Source organism: Psammomys obesus, unplaced genomic scaffold (genome assembly GCF_907164565.1).
Source record: "Psammomys obesus unplaced genomic scaffold, mPsaObe1.curated_primary_1811, whole genome shotgun sequence".
In the NCBI taxonomy this organism is placed as follows: Eukaryota; Metazoa; Chordata; class Mammalia; order Rodentia; family Muridae; genus Psammomys; species Psammomys obesus.
The window spans coordinates 13,817,960-13,839,377 of NW_026585895.1; the positions used below are offsets into that span (position 1 = coordinate 13,817,960).

A 21,418-nucleotide genomic window follows, 5' to 3' on the forward strand; every position below is an offset into this window, starting at 1 on the left:
GATAGATAGATAGATAGATAGATAGATAGATAGATAGATAGATAGATAGATAGATACACAGACAGACAGACAGACAGATGGAGCTCCTAATGCAGAGAGAGGGTATAGAACAAAGTGATGAGACCCAAAACATTGGCCAAAGCAAGTCAAGCTGAAACACAGGGAATTCGCTTCCCTTTTCAGCCAACCCAGCAACACTTTAGCCATCAGACCAGTCGGGTGGTGGTGGAGCTGAGCTGATGAGTGCTTTCTTTCACAAACAACATAGGCTTTGTGCTCGTGAGTGAGTCTGCTCTATCCAGTGATTTAAAAAATGAAACTATACTGGGGCCAATGGTGTTGGCTGACCTCAATGGCTACTTGGAATCCCTTACTTAAAAGCTTCTTTGGTTAACCTCATTAGGTCATTAGAACAGTCTGTTTCTGACATCCACCACCTTACTTTGATGCCACCAGTCTCCCTCGTCTTCATCTTCAGTCTCTCCTCTAGGGGTTTAGATGGTGATGGGAAATGAAGACAGACAGAGAAAGAACAATGACATGCCGTTCCTTGCCCTGGAGCTTCCCACCTGTGATGGCAACTGTGCCAAAGACCCCCAATCCCCAAAGACCTGTCTGCCTAAAGGCCCAGTAAAGCCAACCAGGCAAAGAAACTGTTCTTTATTTTGGAGCTAAGAAATAGCTCAGACGGAGGTTTAAAACATTTTTGAACTTGGGGCGATTGAAGAATAGCCACTTGAGCCAGGATTGCTGATTAGTGTGGACTTGAGGAAGAGGGGGAGAGAGGCCAGCCTCTAAGGGGGAACTAGGTCTTGGTGACTCATTTGGAATACAATATAAGAGGAGAGAGATGAGAGGGACACACACACATACACAGAGAGAGAGAAAGAGAGAGAGAGAGAGAGAGAGAGAGAGAGGGTGTTCTAGATTGAACTGCATTCTTCAAAAAGATGAACTCAGGTCTCACTCTTGTTCCTGTGACTATGACTCTACTTGGCAATAGGGTCTTTGCAAATAAAAACAAGTTTGCCAAGGTCATTCTGGATCAGAGATAGTCCTTAATCCAAAGGAGGGGGTTGTCCTTTCGTGAAGAGAAGTATGGACAAACATTTACAGGGAAGAGGGAAAGGCAGAGGCTTAAGTGAATATCTACAAGCTAAGAAGTGCCAAGAAAAATGCCCACAAGCATAAGAAACCACACAGCAAGGCTTGGTCTTCTCCGAGAGCCTTCAAAGAAAGCATGGCCAGGTTGACACCTTGATTTTGAAGGCTCAGCCTCTCAAGCTGTCAAAGAATAAATCCCCATTATGATAGCTTGTAGTAACAAGCCTTAGAAGAGGACTCCAGAAGACAGGGAAATAGGCCAGTTCCTCAGTGCAAGTGACAGGTGAAGGAGGTAGGATTCTCCAGAATGAAAAGGAATGAGACAGACCTAAGAAAAGACAAAGGGATGGGTCACTCTGCTCTGTTCAGGTTATGAACAGCTAAAACAAACTATCTATCTAACTAAAACAAACAAACTATCACCATCTATCTGTACCTTTTTTAGTTTTAAAAGAAACGATGAGCTTTTGCCAGGCCTGCTCCTGACATTGTGGCCCAGGGTGACCTCGTGGTCACTGAGAAGCTGGTTTCTTCACTCACCAGGATGGGGCCTCTTCAGTATGAGGTGCTTATGTTCCCAACCAGCTAGGTAAGGTGAAGGGTCAACCCGTCTCTTACCTGTCCGGACCCCGTACTTCAGGGTGTCTCTACAGTCAACCAGGATCTGCTCTAGAGACTCGGGGTGGTCCGACAGCTCCAGGTTAAAGCCCTCCATGCCTTCCAGCAACTGGTGTGGGTGGTGGAAGTCCAGCACCTTGGTGGAGCGATCAAACGTCTTGCGGACATAGTTGAGAAGTATGTCCACCACCTCCAGCAGGAACTGCACAGTTTGCTCCTCCCCATTCTTAGCTGGGAGCAGATCTAAGCAGAGAGGGGAAGCCAAAGAGTGATTACCAATCTCCCTCTTTCCTGGGTTTCCTGGGTCGGGCCTCCGGAGCGGCTCAGTGCTTTCCAGAATGTGGCTCTGCACTGGGATTTGGACCGTCAGCCCTGGGAGGGTGCACGCTCGCTCACGGACGTTTGATGCATCCCTAGGGCTTCACACACTTCCTGGTAGTCAGGCCTGCTCATATAAGGGAGGAGTGGAGCGCTGGGAGAAACCTGGAGCAGCTGACCCTGGCAGCTGTCCATTTGCTGAATGGACACCTGGGAGGAACACGATGTGAAGCACGGCCTACCGGGGACCAGGTGTCCCTGTGCGTCTGGCGGCTTGGTGTTTATGATTTGCTTGATCTGTGGATGGCACAGGGTGGGGCTGCTGTGGGTATAGGCTCCAGAAGGTGACAAAGGGGACCCCTATCTTTCTATTGACTTCATCCTTGGGGGCTTAGATTATTTTTAGGTGTATGGAGGTGACTTGGGCTCTAGGCTCTGTAGAGAAGAATTAGAAAAGGGGGTGAGCAGGAAGGAGAAGAGATGTCAGGAGCCCTTGAGCGAAGTTTCCGGGATAATACAAGAGTAGGCTGTGACTGTTTATGGCATTTTAATGAAACTGTGGTTTTGTGAGAGCTATGGGGAAAGGACCTATAAGCCACTCAGGAGAGCCTGGGAAAGCACCTCCCAAGGTCTGCACTGCAGAGCTAGCGGGAACTAGCGGAGGATCTTCAAAGGGCAATGAGTCTCCCATCTTTAGCCACCAGGCCCAGATATACAGCTTCTCTGTGAGCAGGCTGGGGGTTTGGGGTTTGTGGGTGGTAATCTTGGAGGATAAATGCTAATAAGAGAAACATTCAATTTTTCTGATCGTAAGATTCCTTTAGATGCTGAGATTCCGTGAGTCCCTGTTTGTCTCTGAGCGTGTCTTGATTTGCAGACACCCCTGTCCCGAATCTACCTTCTGAAACAACAGGGACCTGAGCAGGAGGGAAGGCAGGAGTCTGTTCCATGCAAACATCAGAAAAGCAGTTTCATGAGGGTTTGCAAATAGTAACGGCATCTCTTGGAGAAAGAAGTAACATTTCAGGAGGAAAAAAAAAAAATCAAGACCAACGGGCTGGGCTGGGTGGGACCAGGGGAGGGACCACCTTGAGCAAAGAGGTTGGAGAAGTCGGTCTCTGTGCGCCTGAAGCGAGCACCAGAGTCGCTGTTTTCACAGGACAGCAGGTTCTTGGAGGACTGCCTCTCCCTGAAGGCGCTCACTAGACGGCTCTTCTCTTCCAGGCTGTTGGTCCTTTGCAAGAAGCCTAGAGTGAAAGAAGCTGGGTCAGACAATCTCGGAACTACTCAGCCACCAGGCCAGCTGCCCCATCCGGCTCGGCTCTCACTTCTGCTGAGAAGAGAAGCCACTGAGAGTCTGTGCTTTATTTGCGGTGACTCTGAACTGCTTGCCTTGGGGGCAGGGAAGGGGGGAGGCTGTGTCAATCGTCGTCAGTGGCACCGGCCCAGTCATGCAAGAGAGGAGAGCAGCAAGTGAGCTCCGTCTCCTCTCTGAACGTGACAGCAAACTCAGAATTAAGTTGACTGGACAGCTTCCACTCCAGTAAACCGCTCCAGGATGGGGTTTGGATGGGGGACCCAGAGCGGATGCTGCCAGCACTGGGTTGGTGTGCTGTTGAAGCAGAGGGATGAGGACAGAAGAGGGAGGAGGGTGAAAACCAACAGAAGGGAAAAGGGAGAGGACAGTGGGGGGGAAGCCAAGGGGAAGGGAAGACAGCAAAGAGAAGGGAGTGAGGACAACAGAAGGAGCCGGATGAGGCGGTAGGAGGATGAGCGCAGCAAAGGGAGGAAAGACACAGTCCTGAAAGTTAAGGAATGTGTCTTTTTCTGGCACCAGGTAAAAACATCACAGCTATAATATTGTTTGGCTCAAATATGCAGCACAGCTTTTCCTGAACTGTCCTTCTCCACCGATAAAAGCGTTGGAGAAAAAGACAAGAAAGCCTCCACATCTCCTGGCTTCAACATGGACTCAGCTCTAAGCACTTAAGGAGCACTTGCAGAAGAGCTGTTTGTTATTCACTTAGAATGAGACAGACGAGGTGAGACCAATCTCCCATCATCCAGAAGCTTGTCTGGCAGCTGGCCACCTCCCGTTAAAGCTCTTCAAGAAGCACACTGAAATGAACTCTGAGCTCAGGTTGGGCTTCACTGCCCTTTATCAGCTACCCCCTAGAAGGAGGAGAAATCTCTTTTACCCATGCTGTATAGTGCAAACACCCCTAGTGGCGCTCCAGGAAGTAGGGTTCAACTTAACTTGGATCATGCTCCCCTTCCCTGATCCTGTGCCCCACTTTTTCCTCAGCATTACCTTCTCCAACAGCCTCACTCCTAGGCCCAAAGGCAGCCTAGTTAAGAGAGGAGAACACAATTTTTCTTGGTGACCCCAAAGCTGTCTTTGTAGAAACCAAGATCCTTGAGACATCACAGTGATCTGAACTCTAGAGCCGGGAGGCAGCACTAATTTGCTAGAGGAAGATAGTGTCCTGGCCCGTGGTACTGTGCTCTTTGTTCAGAACAATGGATAGAGTATGTCTGCCTGAAGAAACCAAATCCATGCTGCCCAATGAAGGTGGTCCTGTCCATCTGAGGCCTACCCTGGCACCTCTACCATTTGCCCAGGCTCTGGCTCATTCCTGAGAAATTCTACATCTTACCCCCTTTGGAAGCCAGAGGCCTAGGAGGACCTCAGATTCGGCTTTAGATATGCCCCGCCCAGACGGTTTTCACACAGGCTCACCCAGAGGTGTCTTGATAAGATAGAGAGACACTGCTTTAGATCTGCATCCCAGTTGGGGCCACCTTTTCTGTAACGCAGGAATCAGGATTTTCTCTGGATCCCAGTTTTATTTTTCATGGAGCACAGTCACACTGCGTCGCAAATTGTGTTTAAAGCGCTGGGATAATCATGTTAACCTTCCCCTCCTCAAAGCTAGGGATTACTGAAGTGAATGTTTCCTATACAGTCTTGTTTCTTTCACTTTACTCTGGGAAATGTTGTTGTTGTTGTCTTTTAATATTGAGATCCTTTAAAATGATCCAAGCTCCTCTTGGCTCAGAGAGGCCCTGCAAGGAGCTATTTGCTTCTCCAAGAATGATGAAGTGGAGGATGCTAGGTGAAAGCTTTAACAAGAGTCTGACTAGCAAGAGGTCCTGGCTAGGGGGTACCTGAAACTTCTCTGTATTCTCTCTTGCTCTGCTCCCCAGCCACCAGCATTTAGCATTGGCCTGTGAGTAACTCCCAGGAGAGAGAGAGCTTGAAGCTGTGTGGGTTCAAGTCATAGTCGGCCAGCCACCCACCTCAAAGGAAGATGCTCAGCATCCTAAGAGGACTTCCCCTCCGGACTAGTGGGTGTTCCTCATTCCCGTTCCCCAACTCAAAGGCAGGGGCCCCACTGAGCTGTGTGGAACCAGAAAGCACCTTGACTCCAGACAGTTGGCAAGTGAAGCTCCAAGCTAGGTATGGCATAAAGACACATGGTCACTGGGCACAGGGATGCTGAAGCCTGGCACCAAAGCCAGTCTGGGAAAGGGGCGTCCTTTTTCTCTTTATGGGCATACAGCATATTAACAGATAGCCTACAACAAGAAACCAGAGATAGGGCATGCCTGAGGTATCACTCTCTTGAAATTAGGCGACTGATTAGAAACTTAGACGTATGTGTGGGGGGCCTATATGAGCAGCGAGTGCTGGGCCTCTACAGAGGTAAATGATGGAGGACCAAGGACACACTGGAGAGCTGGCAGAGCCCAGCGCTTCCACATGCTTGCCACTTCTATCTAGGTCATGCCCCCACGCCTACAGCCACTCTCCAGATCTTGGCAGAACCCTGGGTTTCTTCCATCCGATTGCTCTCCCAGGGGATTCTGCCTCTAGAGCTCAGAGCATAATAGTGCTACCCATGGCCATCCTTGCAGCTTCACTCCCCGGGGGTTAGAAGAAGCCGGGTAGGGGGATGGCTGAGAGCTGAGTCAAAGCAAGACATGCAGATGCTTAGGGGATGGTCCCAGGGTGATAAATTCCAAGGTAGAAAGATTCTAATTGGGTCCTTGGCTGTCAAGCCAATCTTGTTAGGTTGTTAGGTCAAGAAGGTGAAAATGATTTTAGGGAAGGGTAATTTTCCAACAGTACTAAGCCTTCCTGTCTCTCAGGTTGTGTCTTTCTTTCTTTCTTTCTTTCTTTCTTTCTTTCTTTCTTTCTTTCTTTCTTTCCTTCCTTCCTTCCTTCCTTCTTTCTTTCTTTAAACAGGAAGGAATCTCTTTAAGGTTAATAGCCCCCACTCCCACACCAATGCCTTATGGCAGTGGTTGTCAGAGGAAGTGGAAAATGTAATGACAACTTAGAGCCCCAACTCTGGTCTCAACGAAGCCCTAACTTTATCCTGGCCTCTTTCCCTTTCAGGATATCAGGTCTTGTCTCCAAAAAGAGCATCTGGACATTCTCTTCTGAGGACCAGTAGTAGCAAGACCAGCAGGAGGCAGGATGAGGACTGTGCCTTCACACCCTCACTCCCGCAGGGAGCCCCTGAGAAAAGTGGCCTTCATCTGGAACCTGTCCCTGTCCTCAGTATCCCTTGGCCCAGGCAGACCCCAGGGTCCTTCTATTCTGCTTGTTACCGGGTTGCAGGGCTGCAGGACAATGACAGCAGCAGAAGGCCAGAGCCACTGGCAGCAAAAGGGACCAGGCAGGAAACGGACCATTAAGCCAGGAATGGCTGGGTGGGAGTGGGAAGGGGCTATTAATAGAACAAAGCTCGGAGCTGTCAAAGGGACCAGCATAGAGAGCGCTTCCGGTGTTGCCCACCAGTTTTGAGCTCTGGGGGGCTGGGTCGTGTGGCCACAGGGCTAACAGTTTCCTGAAAATGCGCTAAGTCTCGCATCTGAGGAAACGCGCTAGGTCTTCGCCACCGTAAAGGCTGGATTCCCGGATCCGGAGCCCCAGAGAAGCGAGGAGGACGCTTGCGCGGCCAAACACGATTTCCCAAACCCCCTAATCACCGCTCTCCCCACTGATTCCCACAGCCCAGGGACCAGGGGTTTGGGGGGAGATGGGAGGAGGGTGGGAAGGTCAGGCGTCAGCAGCACCCATTTCCCTCGGGGCCCCCTGCGCCTCCCCGGACTGGGGCGGGCTCTGAGCCCCGCGCCCGCCCCGCTCGGCCGCTATCTCGCGCGCAGCAGCTGACGGATGACTCTTTAATAAGACCCTCGTTAATCTTCCCCCCTCCTCTCCGCCCCCTGCCCGGGGACACCCGTATTTTCTGGCCCGATAAGGCTAGAGAATTTTAGACAGTGAAATGTAGTCAGGAAGGCCAACTCCTCATTGTTCAGCCGGAGCCACTCAGCTGTGTCTCTTCGAACAAATCTCTCCCCCCCCCCCTTTTTTTCTTCTTTTTTAAAAAATAAATTGCATCCCTTGGGCGTTTTCATTTCAGCCCCTCCCTCTCGTTCGTTCCTTTTCCCCTCTTGCTCTCCGACCTGTTTTCCTTCTTTGCTGGCAAATCGAGCCGGACAACACCCCCCCAACACTCTCCCCCCACCCTCTTTCAGCTCCCCTCCCGCACCCTCACCCCCCTTTCCCTTCTTTCCGCTGCCGTCCAAGACCTTCAGGGCAAACCATCTTAGCCCGCCTGCCTGCACCTCCCGGCCACCCAGGGCTTCAGGCAACCCTTTTTCTTTCGTGCCCTCCCTCAAAGCCCCCAAGAACGAAATCTCAATTGCGGTGACAATTAGGTGCAAACCCCTCAGGCTGCGGAAGCCACTTTCAATCGGGGAATGGGGATGGGATGGGCGACCACGAAGGGTCGGTCACGGCCTTGATGGGTACCGCGCCTTTGCCCTGCTCGCGGGGAAAACCAAACTGGGTCGCTATTTCGATGAGATTTGACAGATCCGGGGGCTGGAACGCGCTAGTCCGAGCAGCCCGGCGCCAACGAGGTCGCCCTGGCTGCCGCTTGGGGGTGCTGTTGCCCAGCGTCCTAGGCCACGCTGGGAGAACGCGTCCCCGCACCCAGGAGAGGACCCCGTAGGGCCGAGGTCTCCGAGGGCCCGCCTCCGCTGGGCGCGGCGACCGGAAAGTAGCCCGAACACCGGACCCACGGGGCAGGGTGGCCCTCCGGATGCCGGACGCGCCTCCAAACCCACTGGCACGTTTGCCGTCCCGCCCCCGAGGGCCCGTCCACTCACCGCAGATCTTCAGGCCCAGTTTTCGGGTGCATCCATGGGCTACGCCACACCAAGTGTCATACGCTAAGAGCAGAGAGACGGGGGTGGGGGTGTTAGTGAGGGTTCAGACCACCGGGGAAACGACCAGGGGGCAAAGGTTCCCGCGAGGGCGGTCGGGGGTCCTCCCCGGGAGGGCCATGCGAAGAGCTCTGCCCGGGAAGGAGCCGGCGGCGACCTGCATCTTGAGTCCCGAGAGTCTTGCTGCCTGAGGTTGACTTCGGGTACTGAACTCACAGCCGCGGACCCCGCTCCCAGGCGGTCTCTGCCGGGGCAAAGGCTAACCCCACGCACAAAGATCCAGCAGGCCTTGGCGCCCAAACGCCAGGCCCAGGCCCAGGCCCAGGCCCCAGGCCTCGGGCAGGCGCTCAGATAGGGAACATAGAGGCACCTGGGACCCAAACGTCTCATCATTTCTTGGCGGGTCTCCAGCCGAGTGGCAGCTTAAAATAAACTGGCATGAAATGGGGTCGCGGAAGAGTTCAGGAATTAATTGGGTGAAAAATAGTATTTGACTAGATGATCGGACTCGCATGGCTGCCCCGGTCGTGCTGGGGAGGAGAGGAGACAATGGTGCGCCAGCCTTCCTGTCCCCAGCCCACCCTCCCCGCCCCACCCCCTCCGCAACCTCCTCCTAATTAACCCTTCCTTCCGGACCCTCAAGTCTGAAGCAGGCCGATGCAGGCACCTTTCCTCCGGGTCTGAACCACCCGCGCCAGGACTTTGCCCTTTTTATTTTTATTATTATTATTTTTTTAAACCAGGCCATTCTCAGGGCGCTCTGGTCCACCGCTCTTCCGCGTTAACCCCCAGCAGAGACGGCAAAGAGGCGGCCTACTTGCGGTCCCCAGGAGCCTTCCTCTAGACTCGTGGGGTGGGCCCGGGAAGAAATCCCCTCCGAGTCCCTTCCAAGCGAGGCGCCTCCCATCCCCCACTCAGCCCGGCCCGCTCCTCGGGCGGTGCGCTGAGCCCAGTGACAACCATTAAACCCCAGGCTCAACAGAACCCCAGAGGCGAGAAGAAACGGCCAGACGTCGTGAGATGGGATGGGATTCCACTGACCGACGGGAGATCGGTGCGACAGCGGCACCCTAACCACAGTGTCCGAAGCCTTAAAGCTCGGCCTCCACCCCGTGTCTGGGCTTTCTCTTTAAACACCATTTCAGCTCATCCCCGAAAGGACCCGCGAACCACCACGCAGGAGCTCAGCTCCAAGACTCAGGTGACAGAAGCATTCCGGCTCAGAGAGGCTAGAGTTTCCCCAAGGTCACTTGGCCCGAGGCTGGCGGTTCAGAAACACCCAGGCGCCCGCGCCCCCAAGCGAGGAGGAGGAGAGATGGGGCGAGGGCCCCTTTGTGGTGGGTGGAGTTGAGAACACCTTTTCCGACAGCCCGCGGGGGTGGGGGTGGGGTGCTGGGTTACGGTGTGTAGGGTGTGCACGGGAGCAGGCAGGAAGCCTCCCGGAGACCCTGGAGGGGCCGGGACCCCCAGCAGGCTGGGCGGGCGGGGGTGTGTCCTCCGAGAAGGGTGGAAAGTGGACAGCGAGGGACCCGCTCTCCCGGGCTCTCCAGGGAAGGGTAGGTGCTCCCAGGGCGGGAGCAGGGTGGGGTCCTTAGCTCTCGGGCCTGCCTTTAGGTGGGTTCCACGCCAGGGTAGACTCAGACCGTAGCCTCGGCCTCGGGCGGAGGCTGGAGGGTGAGGACTGGAGTGATCTGGCAGGATGTGGGGGTGCCTGTGGGGAGGGGCCCAACCTTGCTGGAGAGGGGCCAACGGGCTGTGTTGGAAGATAACGATTGGAGTGAAATGGGGGTATGGGGGGAGAAATCTACCCAGGTCTGATCTACAGACAAAAGGGGCCCAGGCCTCGAGCGCTGCTGGGCCAGCTCCCACCGCAGGCCCCGCCGCCGGGGCCTGGCCTGGCTCACGTGCCGCCGGCAGCTCGGACGACTCTCCCGAGCCCGGCTTTGTTGTGCGGATAATTGTCTCCTGCCTGCGTGCTGGAAGAGGGGGCCTGCTAAGGGGACTGCGAGGTAGCCCGAGGACTTAGGGCCCCCCCCCCCCGCCTCGGAGTCTGCACCAAGAAACCGAAGGAGGGCTTTCCTGCCGGGTCCCTGGCCCTGGCGTTGATGGAAACAATCGTTTTCACGGGATTACAGTTAGTGCCATAAACACGCAGCCCTAGGCGCACTGGACCATGCTGATCTCCGCCAGCTCCTCCTCTGGAGAGATGCTGGGGCTGGAGCTGGAGCTGTCTGGAGCCCATAGATTTTTTTTTTTTTGGGGGGGGGAAGGGGTGGGGAGAGACTTCACCCCAACATGAAGAAAAAAAAAAAAAAGACAAACAAATTCCTGGTCTCCAGCCTTCTGGGTCGGGTTGGAAAGCCAATCTGAATTCGAGACAGCCTGGGTGGAGAAGCGTAGACGGCCCCCTTCTCTGGTTTCCCTGTTCTCTCCAAGACTTGTCACCTGCTGACAGGTCCTCGACCAGGAAGAGGCAGAGGGCCGCTTCCGCCTCACGCCTGGCGAGCCGTTTCTCCCCCTAGCTAGTCCCGCACATCTTGCCACCTCCCTCGCCCCTTTTTGTCTCTAAGATGTAATTAATTGAATCTCAAGCAGTTTCGTGCACCTCTCACGCCCCTGGCTTCGCCCTCGCTCGTCAATAGCTAGACGCAAATTTGGAGCAATTAGGGACCCGGAGTTTTCTAAAAGCTGCAATTAACGTCGAAATTTCCCCTGATTATGGACTGGGAGTACAGCGCCTGGGGGCGGGGGAGGGGAGGGGGGGGTAGGTCAGGCCTGAGCTCAAACCCAGAGCTGGAAAACTGTTCCCGCGGGGACTCCGGGCTCCTCACACCGCCCCCCTGCTCTGACCCCTGTTGTCCCGTCAGACAAAAACACAACAACAACAACAACACAGCGCCCCGCGCGCCTCCACCCGCCGCCGGAGCCCCAGGGATCGGTCTGGCGGGGCCCCGGCGAGGCGCCCTCTCTTCGCTGTCCCGGAGGGCAACCTCGGGTCCCGGGCAGCCAAATGACCTCTAAGCAGGAACCCTGGCTGGGGCCCCGCTGCTTCCCCAGCCTCCATCACCTCCGCGCTCTCCTCCGGCGCTGCGAGCGCGCAGCGTCCCGCAGTCCCAGCGCCCCACCCCCGCTGCAGCCCACTGAATAGGAAACTAGGGCAGGACCTACTTGTGGGGCGCAGGTTGGTACTATTAGGATCCGCTCCCGCGTTCGAGGAGGCTGCGGACGAAGGGGCGGAGGATGCCATCAGCCCGGTGCTCCTGGGGTCGCTCCAGTTCAGGGGTCCTCTGCGGCTTGGGCGCAGGCACAGGCTGCAAACAGAAGGGAGAGCTGTGCCAGGGGGGCTCCTGGGCCCTGCGAGCCGGGGCGCAGAGGTCTGGGAGACGGAAGGGAGACCAAGGGCAGCGAGCTGGGTCCTGGTGCGCGGTCGGTGGGAGGGGGTGGGGAGGCGCTCGCCAGCTCGGGGACCAGGGCGCAGGCACAGTAGCCCCGGGCGCCTCTCAAGTCAGAAGGCGCAACGGGGCTCCCCGAGGGAGGCTGATAGCTGAGGGGCGCCGGAGGCGCGTGCAGGGCGCGAGGGTTGGGGCGAGGACAGGGCTGGGAGCACTAGGGAGCACTCCTCAGGCAAATTCCAGCCGAGCTGAGACAAGCCCCATTGGGCTCCCGGCAGCCTGGCGGACGGGCAGAAGGGGGGAGGGCGCGCGGGGCGGGCACGTCTGGTTCGGTGTCTGGTTCCCGTTGTTGTGTCTGGCTATTTCCTTGGAAAGAAGGTGGCTCGAGCCGAGGACAGGGACTTTGGTGAGGCAAGGTGAGAGGAAAAAGAGGTTCTTTTTTTTTTTTTTTTTTTTTTTTTGTATTGTCCCCCAGGACTTGATGCTAAGAACCAGTCACCTTGCACTCCTGACAGCCAAAGGGCAGCGTGCCGGAGCCTTGCCTATCTGTTTCTTGTCCCACTCGCTAGCTCAAACCCAGGGCCATGCTCCGTCCTACATTCGCTGTTTCTCCTCTGCCTCGTCCCCAGAGTTCGTCTGTCTCACTGAGCCAGAGAAGGTGGCGGAGGGTAGAAAGGAGGACGTTACCCGGGTGGTGAACTTGCGCCCAGGGCACAAGAGACCTCGGGTAGAGGAGTGTGCGGCACCCCTATTTGGTGTTTGCTCGCGGACAGAGAGAGGGAGAGAAGAGAGCGCAACAAGGAAGAGGAGGGAGAGAAAGAGATGGAGAAAGAATAAGAGAGGGAGAGGGAGCAAGAGAGAGAGAGAGGAGAGCCCTAATCCGGGTAAATCTAAGACCCCGCAGAGCGCAGCCCACCAGCCGCCTTTTGCGCGCGGTCCCCCGGCGTGGGCATCTGTCCCCGCGCGCGCCCTCGCCGCTCGGCGGTGGAAGGCGGGTGCCGGGGAAGTAACAGGTTAGCGCTCCTGGCACCTTCGGCTCCCCAGGCGCGTTTCCGAGAGCCCCGAGCTCCGGTCCCCGAGGCGCGAGGGAATGAATGGCTCTGGTGTCCCTCCGGTTCCCGTGCGTTCTCGGGAAGGAAACCGAGCGGGGTGGCGAGAGCGAGGAGGGCCGCGGGGGCGCCGGGGCTGGGGCGCCGAAGGGCAGCGGCGAGCGGAGCGGCGGGACGCGCCCGGGCCGTGCGAGGGGGGCGACAGGCGCGCGCGCGGGGCCAGGGCTCAGGGCCTGAGCGGCCGCGGGCTGGGGGGACCCGGCTGGGGAAGGGAGGCTGGGCGCCGGCGGGCAGCTCCGGGCCGCCCGGCGTTTACCCACCTCGGCTGAGCGATCCGGGGCTGGACCCGGCCGCGCTTCCTCCTCGAGGCGTCCCCCGGCTCCGCTGGGCTCGGCTCCGGGCGGACGTGTCGGGCCGTCACTCCCGGCTGCTTGCTCGCCTGCGCGATCCCCGGTCCGGCACGCGCGAGCCTGGAGGAGGGAGGGAGAGAGAGAGAGAGAGAGAGAGAGAGAGAGAGAGAGAGAGAGAGAGAGAGAGAGAGAGGGAGGGGGGGCCGGTGGGCGGGGGGGGGGGGGGCGGGGGCGGGGTGGGGAGGCGGGGACCCGCTCGGCGGGGGAGTCACGAGGCAGGCGCTCGCGGGGGCAGCTCGCCCGCCCGGCGGCGGGGCCCCTGTGCAGGTGTCTGACCGCCTCTGGAGCTCTACGGGGCGATTAGGAATCCAGCTCACGGGGTTTGCGATCGGGGGTGTGTGTGTGTGTGTGTACAAGTCCTGTGAGCAATCCAGGACGCACTCAGCGCACTCTGTTTTTTTGTTTTGTTTTGTTTTTTTGGGACAGGCAAATGTTGGGAGAGATGATGTTGGGGAAAAAGCTGATTCCTAGCGGAGAATCCTGCCTCGGCGGGCGCTTCTTCTTTCTCCTCTCCTTTGCCCTGCTTGCCGTCCCTTGGAGAAGCCTAGAACAGCTGCCTTGCCTTCGTCAGTTTCCTGTGTTTGCCCAGGACTGGGGATTCCATAAGGTTTTCTCTGGGTTGGTGCCCTTGGGGGGCGCTCTGCTGAGCTAGCTTGGCTGTGGAGGCAGAGCAGACGGATGAGGGGCCCACCCAGGCCCGGGAGTTTCCTCGCTCCGGTTTCTTCGTCTACTTAGAAGCATCTCCCAACTACCTCGTTGGAAGCCAGCTGCCTGCTACCACCAGAGGGAAGGGCTCCAACGGCCCTTCCTCTGAGCCCCTCCCCCTGCCTTGAGATGGGGGAAAAAATAAAAAAATAAAAGATCTTGGTGATTGATCACGTCTGAAGGTTAATAACACGCACCAGTGCTGCTGCGCGCGCCCGGGGAACCAGAGCGTGGAGGGGGCGCAGGGATGGCAGGGTGGCAGGGTGGCGCTCCCTGGCTCGGGCCGCTCTCCTCACTCCTTTTCAATTTCGCGACGTCTGGAGGTTCTCTCCTGGCAGCATTTAAGCACCCTCACCTAGCGGGCTCCAGTCCCCCGCCCTGAGAAGGCGGCACTGGGAGATTTCCCACCAGAGGGCGCCAAACGCCCGGAGACCCCGCGCTGGCTGCCTGCTCCCCGGCGCGCCCCAGACAACACCTGGAGACGCCGCCCGCCGGGGTCTGGAGCCCCCCTCCCGGCTCTCCTCTCCCTCTGTCTTTCGCTCTTGGGGGGTGGGGGTGGGGAGCTAAACAGACTCGATGTTTGGGCCCGGCGGGGCCACCGCTTTCCTTGTTTTTCTGGTGTTTTCCCTCCCATTGCGGTCGAGCGGGCAGGGTTTATTTATACGCGCGTCCGGGTACTCGATGGCTCATCCTAGGCCCGTCCCTTTTTGTGTGTGTGACTCTCTTACCGATCTTCATCACCATGCAACGGAAACGTTAAAAAAAAAAAATCATACGAATCACCAAAATTTTCGCGAGTGAGCTCGGAGATTCAAGGCTGGGAAGATATGGTCTGATCAGCAAAAGGGATTGAAATCACAGCGTTTCTCCTGCTGCCAAAGAAAACGCCGCTGCCTTCTCTCTGCCTCACCAAAAAAAAAAAAAAAAGCCCTCGCCAAAGACAAAAAGAACCCGAGGGGTGGACTCAGCCGGAACCGAAGTTCCGTGCGCTGCAGCGCCTGGTTAGGTAAGGGAGGTGTGTGGCGGGGAGGAGGGTCCACGGAGGAACTGTTCCCCTCAAACCGAGCCCCTCGTGGCTTTTGAGAACATCGTGAAACTGTCCACGACGACGTGAACTCCCCGCCTTCCCGTGGCCTCCTTAAAAGATGTAGCGACCTCAGCCAGGAAGCACGGTGCCACTGCTTCGTCACCCAAGACACAGGGGCCCGAGGGGAGAAAGAAAAAAAAATCCTCTGGATGCTGAGTAGCCACCGTTCTGCCCAGGTGCCGGCCTCCCTCGGCTGCCTTCGCTTCACCCATGACACTAGATGAAGAAATATTCAACCATGTTTGTCTCTGACCACGGAATTCAAAGCGCTTACTCCTAGGGTTTTAACACACACACACACACACACAGAAAACAGAAACAAAACCAAAACGTGTTGGGGAAAAGAATATTCTACAACAGGAGATATGGCAATCAAAACCAGGCCGGGTCCCTTTTTTGAGGCGTGTCCTCCCTCTCTCTTCTCTTCTTCTCCCTTTCCCTCTCCCTCCTATGATGGGGAGGAAAAGAAGGAAGGCTTCTGTTTGTCCTCAATTTAAAAGCGTACGAAATAGTCGTAACCAACTGAACGAATGTTAGTGACCCTTCGATTTATTGTCTCTTTGCACTGGTGAGGATGGCATGTCTTCGAGCCAGGGAGAAAGGTGGACCGAGGAGCTCGTGACTGAGTTAATCTCCGATGATCTGCTACTCCAACCCAAGACTCTAGGGCTCAGCGGGGTGTGCAACGCCGAGGGCCTGGAGATCCACTCAGTTCCGGTACATCGAGTTTGGCGGCTGGGAGCAGGCTTCAGTACCGAGGACAGCGCCCGCCGTCCTGGGCTTTGAGCGCATCCCTGGCGGGGGCCTGGCCAGCCCCTCCCCCGCCCCGGGCTGCGCCCCAACCTTCTCCTCCCGGGGCGGTAACTGCTCGTTTATTTTGCCTGGTGGGGATTGTGGGGCGGAACGTTTCGCCCACTCCTTTCCTCCCCTCGGAAGAATTTGGACGGATGGTGGCTGCCCTGGTCGTTTGCCTTTTCACAAACAGTATCTGGAACCTTCGTACTCTCAGGAGGACGATGTTTAGGGGAATGGGGGGAGGGGGGGAAGGGAAGACATCTTCTCCAGGGACTCGAACTGGTGGGGAGAGGTTGCCCGGAAGGGTGTGGTGTACGACCAGCTGGGTCGTCTGTATTTTGATCTAAGGATCTGAGCTTTGAAGAAATGGGAAAACAGCCCTCCAAGGCACAAAGGGGCCGGAGGATTACCCTGGACTGAGTTCTTTCTTCCTCATCCAGGGGTTAGGGTTGGCCGGCGGCTGCTCACCTTATTCGGAGGACGAAGTTCGCTAGGTCAACAGTGATCGCCGCTCACAATGCCCTTTCCTTGGGACATTTCAAGATACTCAGAATGTGTTTGGGGCCCTGGCTTTTTTAAAAAAGAGAAAGACAGAAAAAATCTGGAGGGAGGAGCGTTAGGAGTAGAAGAGGCGCCCCAACCTGCTTCCGGGGCTTTCCCCCACTTTTGCTTAAAATATTTTCTGTCAAGGTGAGTAAAAAAAAAAAAAAAAAAAAAAAAAAAAGGCAACTGATTTTGACGCATTCCGTTTTGTTAGTTTCCAGGAACAGTAATTTTAGAGTCGTGATTTTTAGTTCATTTTTAGCTAGGTCATAAAGGTCTATTTAAAGTATTTCTTTCTAAAAATAAGAGAGGAGAAGGAAAAATTGACAGTGCTGGCGTTTAAACGTGTCTCCCAAAAGGAGGGCCAGGAAAGCGGCTTTGAGTCAGACCCCAGGACCCTTCGCTGTGTGTCTGCTCTTTAAAGATAGATTCCCCGTGTCTTTCTGGACTTTCTTTGGAGGGCCCTAATACACATCCCATGCTAACAGAGCTGCCCTGGTTCCTAGAAAACTGGAAAGTGTTAAAAGAAAGGGTAGCGGGGTCGGGGTGGGGTGGGGAAGACCACGGGAAAGGATATGGAAATGCCAATGAGAGCTGGATTCTTCAGATAATGTCAGATGGCCGTTCCCTTTTGATAGTCCGAAGCTGAATACACTGTAGCCTAAATCGAGCAAGCAATCCGTACTGGGCATGGGGGGAGGGGTTGCACTTATATTTGTGAATGTCTAGGAACGCCCACCCCGAGCCCGAACACAGTGACCAGCAGGGGGCGACAGATTACAGTTCCTGAGAACAACAGCTTCAAACACAGCTGGTTTTCAAGGAAGCCTGCCAGGGTGTTTCCATTTCCCGTGAATCCCTGCCTTTTTTCAAAAAACAAAACAGAACCTTTTTAAATGCTGAGAAATGCCCCAGATGTTACCTAAAACATCCGGGGTCGTGAGTCCCTTTGAGAAAAGAGGACAGGCAGCGTGGCGCCTTTTTCTTGACGCTGTCTCCCAAATGTGTCCTTTAGGAGTGCATTGATTGTAAGCTAGAAGCAGCGTCACTATAAAGCAGATAGCACAGAAATCACAGACCTGAATACACATTCGACACAGGATTTTTATTGTAAACTGAGTTAGTGGAAAAAGAAAACAAATCAGGAGACTGAGTAATAATTCATCCATTTCTTTTAGTTTAAAATACTAGGTGAGTGGTCTCTATTCACAGACTTAGTCTGCCTGGGACTGTGCATGAGAAGGTTCTGGAATATTCTGATTTGGTCATGCAGAATCTAGTTACTTAAACTTGTGGGGTCAGGCCTGGCTCCTTCCCAGGCATTGGCCTGGGGGAACCGAAACCTTAATGGGAGGACTCACTCGGACTCCTGAAGTTGTATGTCCTTTTGCAAAGGGCTTGTATTTAACAGCTCAGTGGGCTCGCAGAAATCCTCCTGTAGCTTCCCCGACATTGTAAGGGGGCAGAGCAGAATCCATTACAGTTCTGGTTGGGAGACCTAAGTCCTGTTTTCTTTGATGACGTGAGCTAGTGAGCTAGGGATCTTTTAGTTCCATTTAAACTGAAAATTTGAAGAGCTCTTACATGAGACATGTTTCGTTTAATGTCAGGACTAAATGAAACATGTTACAGACATGTTTCAACTATGCAGCCAGGGACCAAGCCCCAGAGTGGGAGGACGGGCTTCAAAGTTCCTCACCCCGATACCCAACCTTTGCTGTCCGGTTTGGCCACTTGATTTGCTTCAGACATTGTTATGCAACTGACCTCCAGACTCATGAGTTTTGGGATGGCATGCTACGCAATCAGTAGTGTGATTACAGCTGAGAGCAGGTTAAGGGGGAGCCAAGGTGAAATTTGGGAAATTTTGACAAGGGTTGGGACGGGAAGAGGGCCAATCCTTCCCGAGGGTGTTTGGGGAGAGGTTAATCGTTTTTTTGAAGTCTCTTGAAGACAGTGTTAATTTCATGGCAAATCTTTTGTCGACACATCTTAATGGTTTTGCATTTAAAAATGACCAAAGCTAGGATGTCCACGTCCCGGTCAGTGGACAGCCCTATACATAAGCATATATAGGCAGCACTAGCCATCTAAGAGAGTCCAGGAAGCTGGAAGGACAAGTGGTGTTGGGGGTCAGAGGAAGAGAAGGGGAAGGTGCATTTAATCAAAATGCATTATATTCATGTATGAAATTCTGAAACTGGAAATTACAAAATCAGCACAGTGGCTGAAGCTGCCAGGCAGGAGCAGTCAGGCTGCCTATCAAGGATGGCGGGTCCCTTCTCCCTCCATTAGGGGGCAGCTGGAACAGAAGCAGGGTCCAAGGAGGCTGGATGGAGCCCTCCGTGGACTCCGCAGATCCCAAGTCCAGCGGGGCTGTGAAGGATTTGTTTGCCGCTGCTGTTGGAGAACAGGACAACAGCAATCCTCATCTCCACCGCCCCCCACCCCGCTTCAGTGTTCTTCACTCTAGGGGGAGGAGTCAAGGGGGAGGGGGAGGAGTTTCCCAACCATCATGGTGAAAGCCCCCAGCAACTCACACCTCTTCAGCCTGAGCAGAAAAACTGATGCCTCCCCGTCCCCTCCTCCCCGCGCAGACCCCCCTCCTTCCTTCCCCAACCCCCTACCCCACCCCCCGCATAAGGGCGCTTGGATTTTCAGACCTGGAAAAGACCAAAGACTTCACGGAAGCTGCTGAACTTTGGGAGTCTTCGCCTCGGGTGCAGCAGTTTCAGGTTCCTTGAATGCCACCACAACCATTTCTGGGGATGCTCAGGCCGTTCCACCCACGGCGGCAATGGCCAGTGATCGCGAGGTCTTCATTCTAGTCAGGGAGGAACGCCTCATTCACCCATGGCACCTGAAGCGGGAGGGCGTGGAAGTGCTGCTCCAGACTGTGTGGCTAAACAGGATGATTGTGGTTGATAGACGTTATATAAGCAGCCCGAATCTCCTTCTTCTCTGGGCAGGTGAAGGTCGGAGGGGGTCATCCCGGCCTCAGTCCAGTGCATTGCTTGCCTTGTAGCCTAGGTCCCAATAACCCCCCTTTAGTGTTTTCACTGCCTGTGTCTTTATCTCAGGTGGGTAACTGGTAACTGGGGGAATGAATGGAGACGTCTTAGACGCCCCTCCCCCAGCACAGCTCCAGGCACTGTTGAGTAGATGGGAATTAAAGCCCCAGAGAATAGTCTACAGCAGAGACCCATAGACCGTGGAGGGATGGGACTGGGGACTCAGAATAGTGCCAGAAGGCTGGCTGTGAGGAGGAATAGCAGTAAGGGCTAAGGGTCCTAACACCCTCAGCTGAGAGATGTCATGGCAGCTGCTGGGTGCTGGGCCATCGCCACTTACAGCCCAGAGCCGAGGAGCCTCTGTCTCCCGGGTGCTAGAATTAAAGGGGTGAGCTACCACTCCTGGCCAAGAGACCAACTTTTGATAGTTGGTTCTCTCCGTCATCCCTTGTGGGTCCCGTAAATTGAACTCAGGTCTTCAGCCTTGGGGTAGCTTACTTCCTAAGCCATTGTAAATCCTAAGTTAACCTGTAACTCCCACCCATGCCCAAGGACCAAGTAACTTCCTGGAATTCTGGGAGTTGTAGTGACAGTTCTATCTGCCCAAGGACCAGGTAACTTCCTGGCATTCTGGGAGTTGTAGTTCTGGGAAAATATGGTGGCTATGTGAATTTGTCCTTAAAAACCTCCGCAACACATGTCCTGGGGCCACGATCAAAGCCATTCTGTCCAGTATTTAATTAAAGCTTGCTTCAGATTTGGCTCTAAATGGTGGAGCTAGTTTTTCTCTGTCGAATCTCAGGACTAGCACCATCTTGCTAGCCCTTGACTTTGAATCTTGGTTTTTATGTCGCAGCTGTCACTCATTTGCTCTAAGTTCTCTCAGCAGTAAAATGGAGACTGAGCATAGCTGTGTGGGCTTTGCTGAGCTGAAGTCTGCGCGCCCATTCTGTCAGTTCAGTCAAGCCTGGTTGGGTAGCATTCCATCAGGCTGATCGCTGCTCCTCCATCTTGGTTCAACAATGGGGTTGACGCCCTTGGCCCCCCTCCCCACCCCACCCTGTCAATTGAATTTACTAGCTGTGCTGGTCGGCCTTTGATTTGATTGCCCTCCTTTCAGCAGAACTGTTGACCATTCAGGGGTGAATGGGCTCCTCTTCTGAGTGATGTAAAGGTTGTCTGACTCACAGAGATTTGAGTCCTGGAGAAGACGATGTTGCGATGGGGGAAGTCAGACTCACCTGGGAGCTGAAGGGAGCTGCTATGCTGAGATGGCGCTGTGTGCAGTTCCTACCGTCATCTTGATCTCCTGTAGTCGCATGATTGTAAATGTTACTCCTGTCTATGAGCATTCTTACCGCCAACATTACAGGGCTTTACAGTGCCTGGAGTTCTTCGCTTAGATTTTTAATAATAGATACTCTAAAGTGTCCCAAATTAAACTCTCAGTCCCCACCCAAATGTATTCCTCCTACGACCTTTTCTGCCTCAGCGAATGACAAGCAGAGGCATCTCCATCCTTTAGATGGCCTAAGCAAACATCTTGGAGTTATCCGCCCTTTTCGCCCTTTCAGTCTAGGTAAATCTTAGTCTGCTTTCAGTCCTCATCCACTTCTGTTTCTGCTCCCACTGCTCCCATTCTCCTCCCCATGGTGTACAACCCTAGGCTCCATGCTGGATTTCCTCTCCATGAAGCTTTCTGGAGTCCTTGTCTGTTGCCAAGGCTTCCGTCCTTACCTGTTGCGGTTACACTCAAAGCCCTCTTAGGGTCCCACCCTTAGCGTAAGCCCAGGTCTCTGCAGTGTTCCTGTTGTGAGGTATCCACTAGGAAAGACCACTCGGACATGGGGTCAAGCCAACAAAAAGTCTTTCTCAGCTGGCCAGCGACTACATGTGGGCGCTCAAGACCCGAGTACAGTCCTGAGCATTTCTCAGGATGAGCTTTTAAGCACAGAAACCCCACCCTGGGGTTGACCCACCTCAGTTAGCTAGAACACTCGGCCAGAAGCAGAACTACGAAGGTCAAAAAGCAAGGTTAGGACATGCAGGTACTTTTCCAGAACTATGGACTTTGAGGGATTAGGTCTTTGTTTTCCTTTTCGGCTGGTCATGCTGTCTACTCACTGGGTTCCCCAAGCCTGAATAG

At 54.7% G+C, this 21,418-nt stretch overlaps 1 protein-coding gene across 1 annotated transcript in view; it reads right to left on the reverse strand.

The window, feature by feature from the left end:
• The window catches only part of Gad1 (glutamate decarboxylase 1), a 39,127-nt gene extending 25,871 nt beyond the window's left edge, over window positions 1–13,256 (reverse strand). The window contains exons 1-5 of the mRNA XM_055600571.1: window positions 13,042–13,256; window positions 11,449–11,591; window positions 8,224–8,286; window positions 3,129–3,287; window positions 1,723–1,965 (exon numbers count right to left, since the gene is read on the reverse strand). Of these exons, the coding sequence (XP_055456546.1) occupies window positions 1,723–1,965; window positions 3,129–3,287; window positions 8,224–8,286; window positions 11,449–11,527 (544 nt within the window). The 5' untranslated portion in view covers window positions 11,528–11,591; window positions 13,042–13,256. The remainder of the gene's footprint in view (window positions 1–1,722; window positions 1,966–3,128; window positions 3,288–8,223; window positions 8,287–11,448; window positions 11,592–13,041) is intronic.
• Window positions 13,257–21,418: the final 8,162 nt, after the last annotated feature.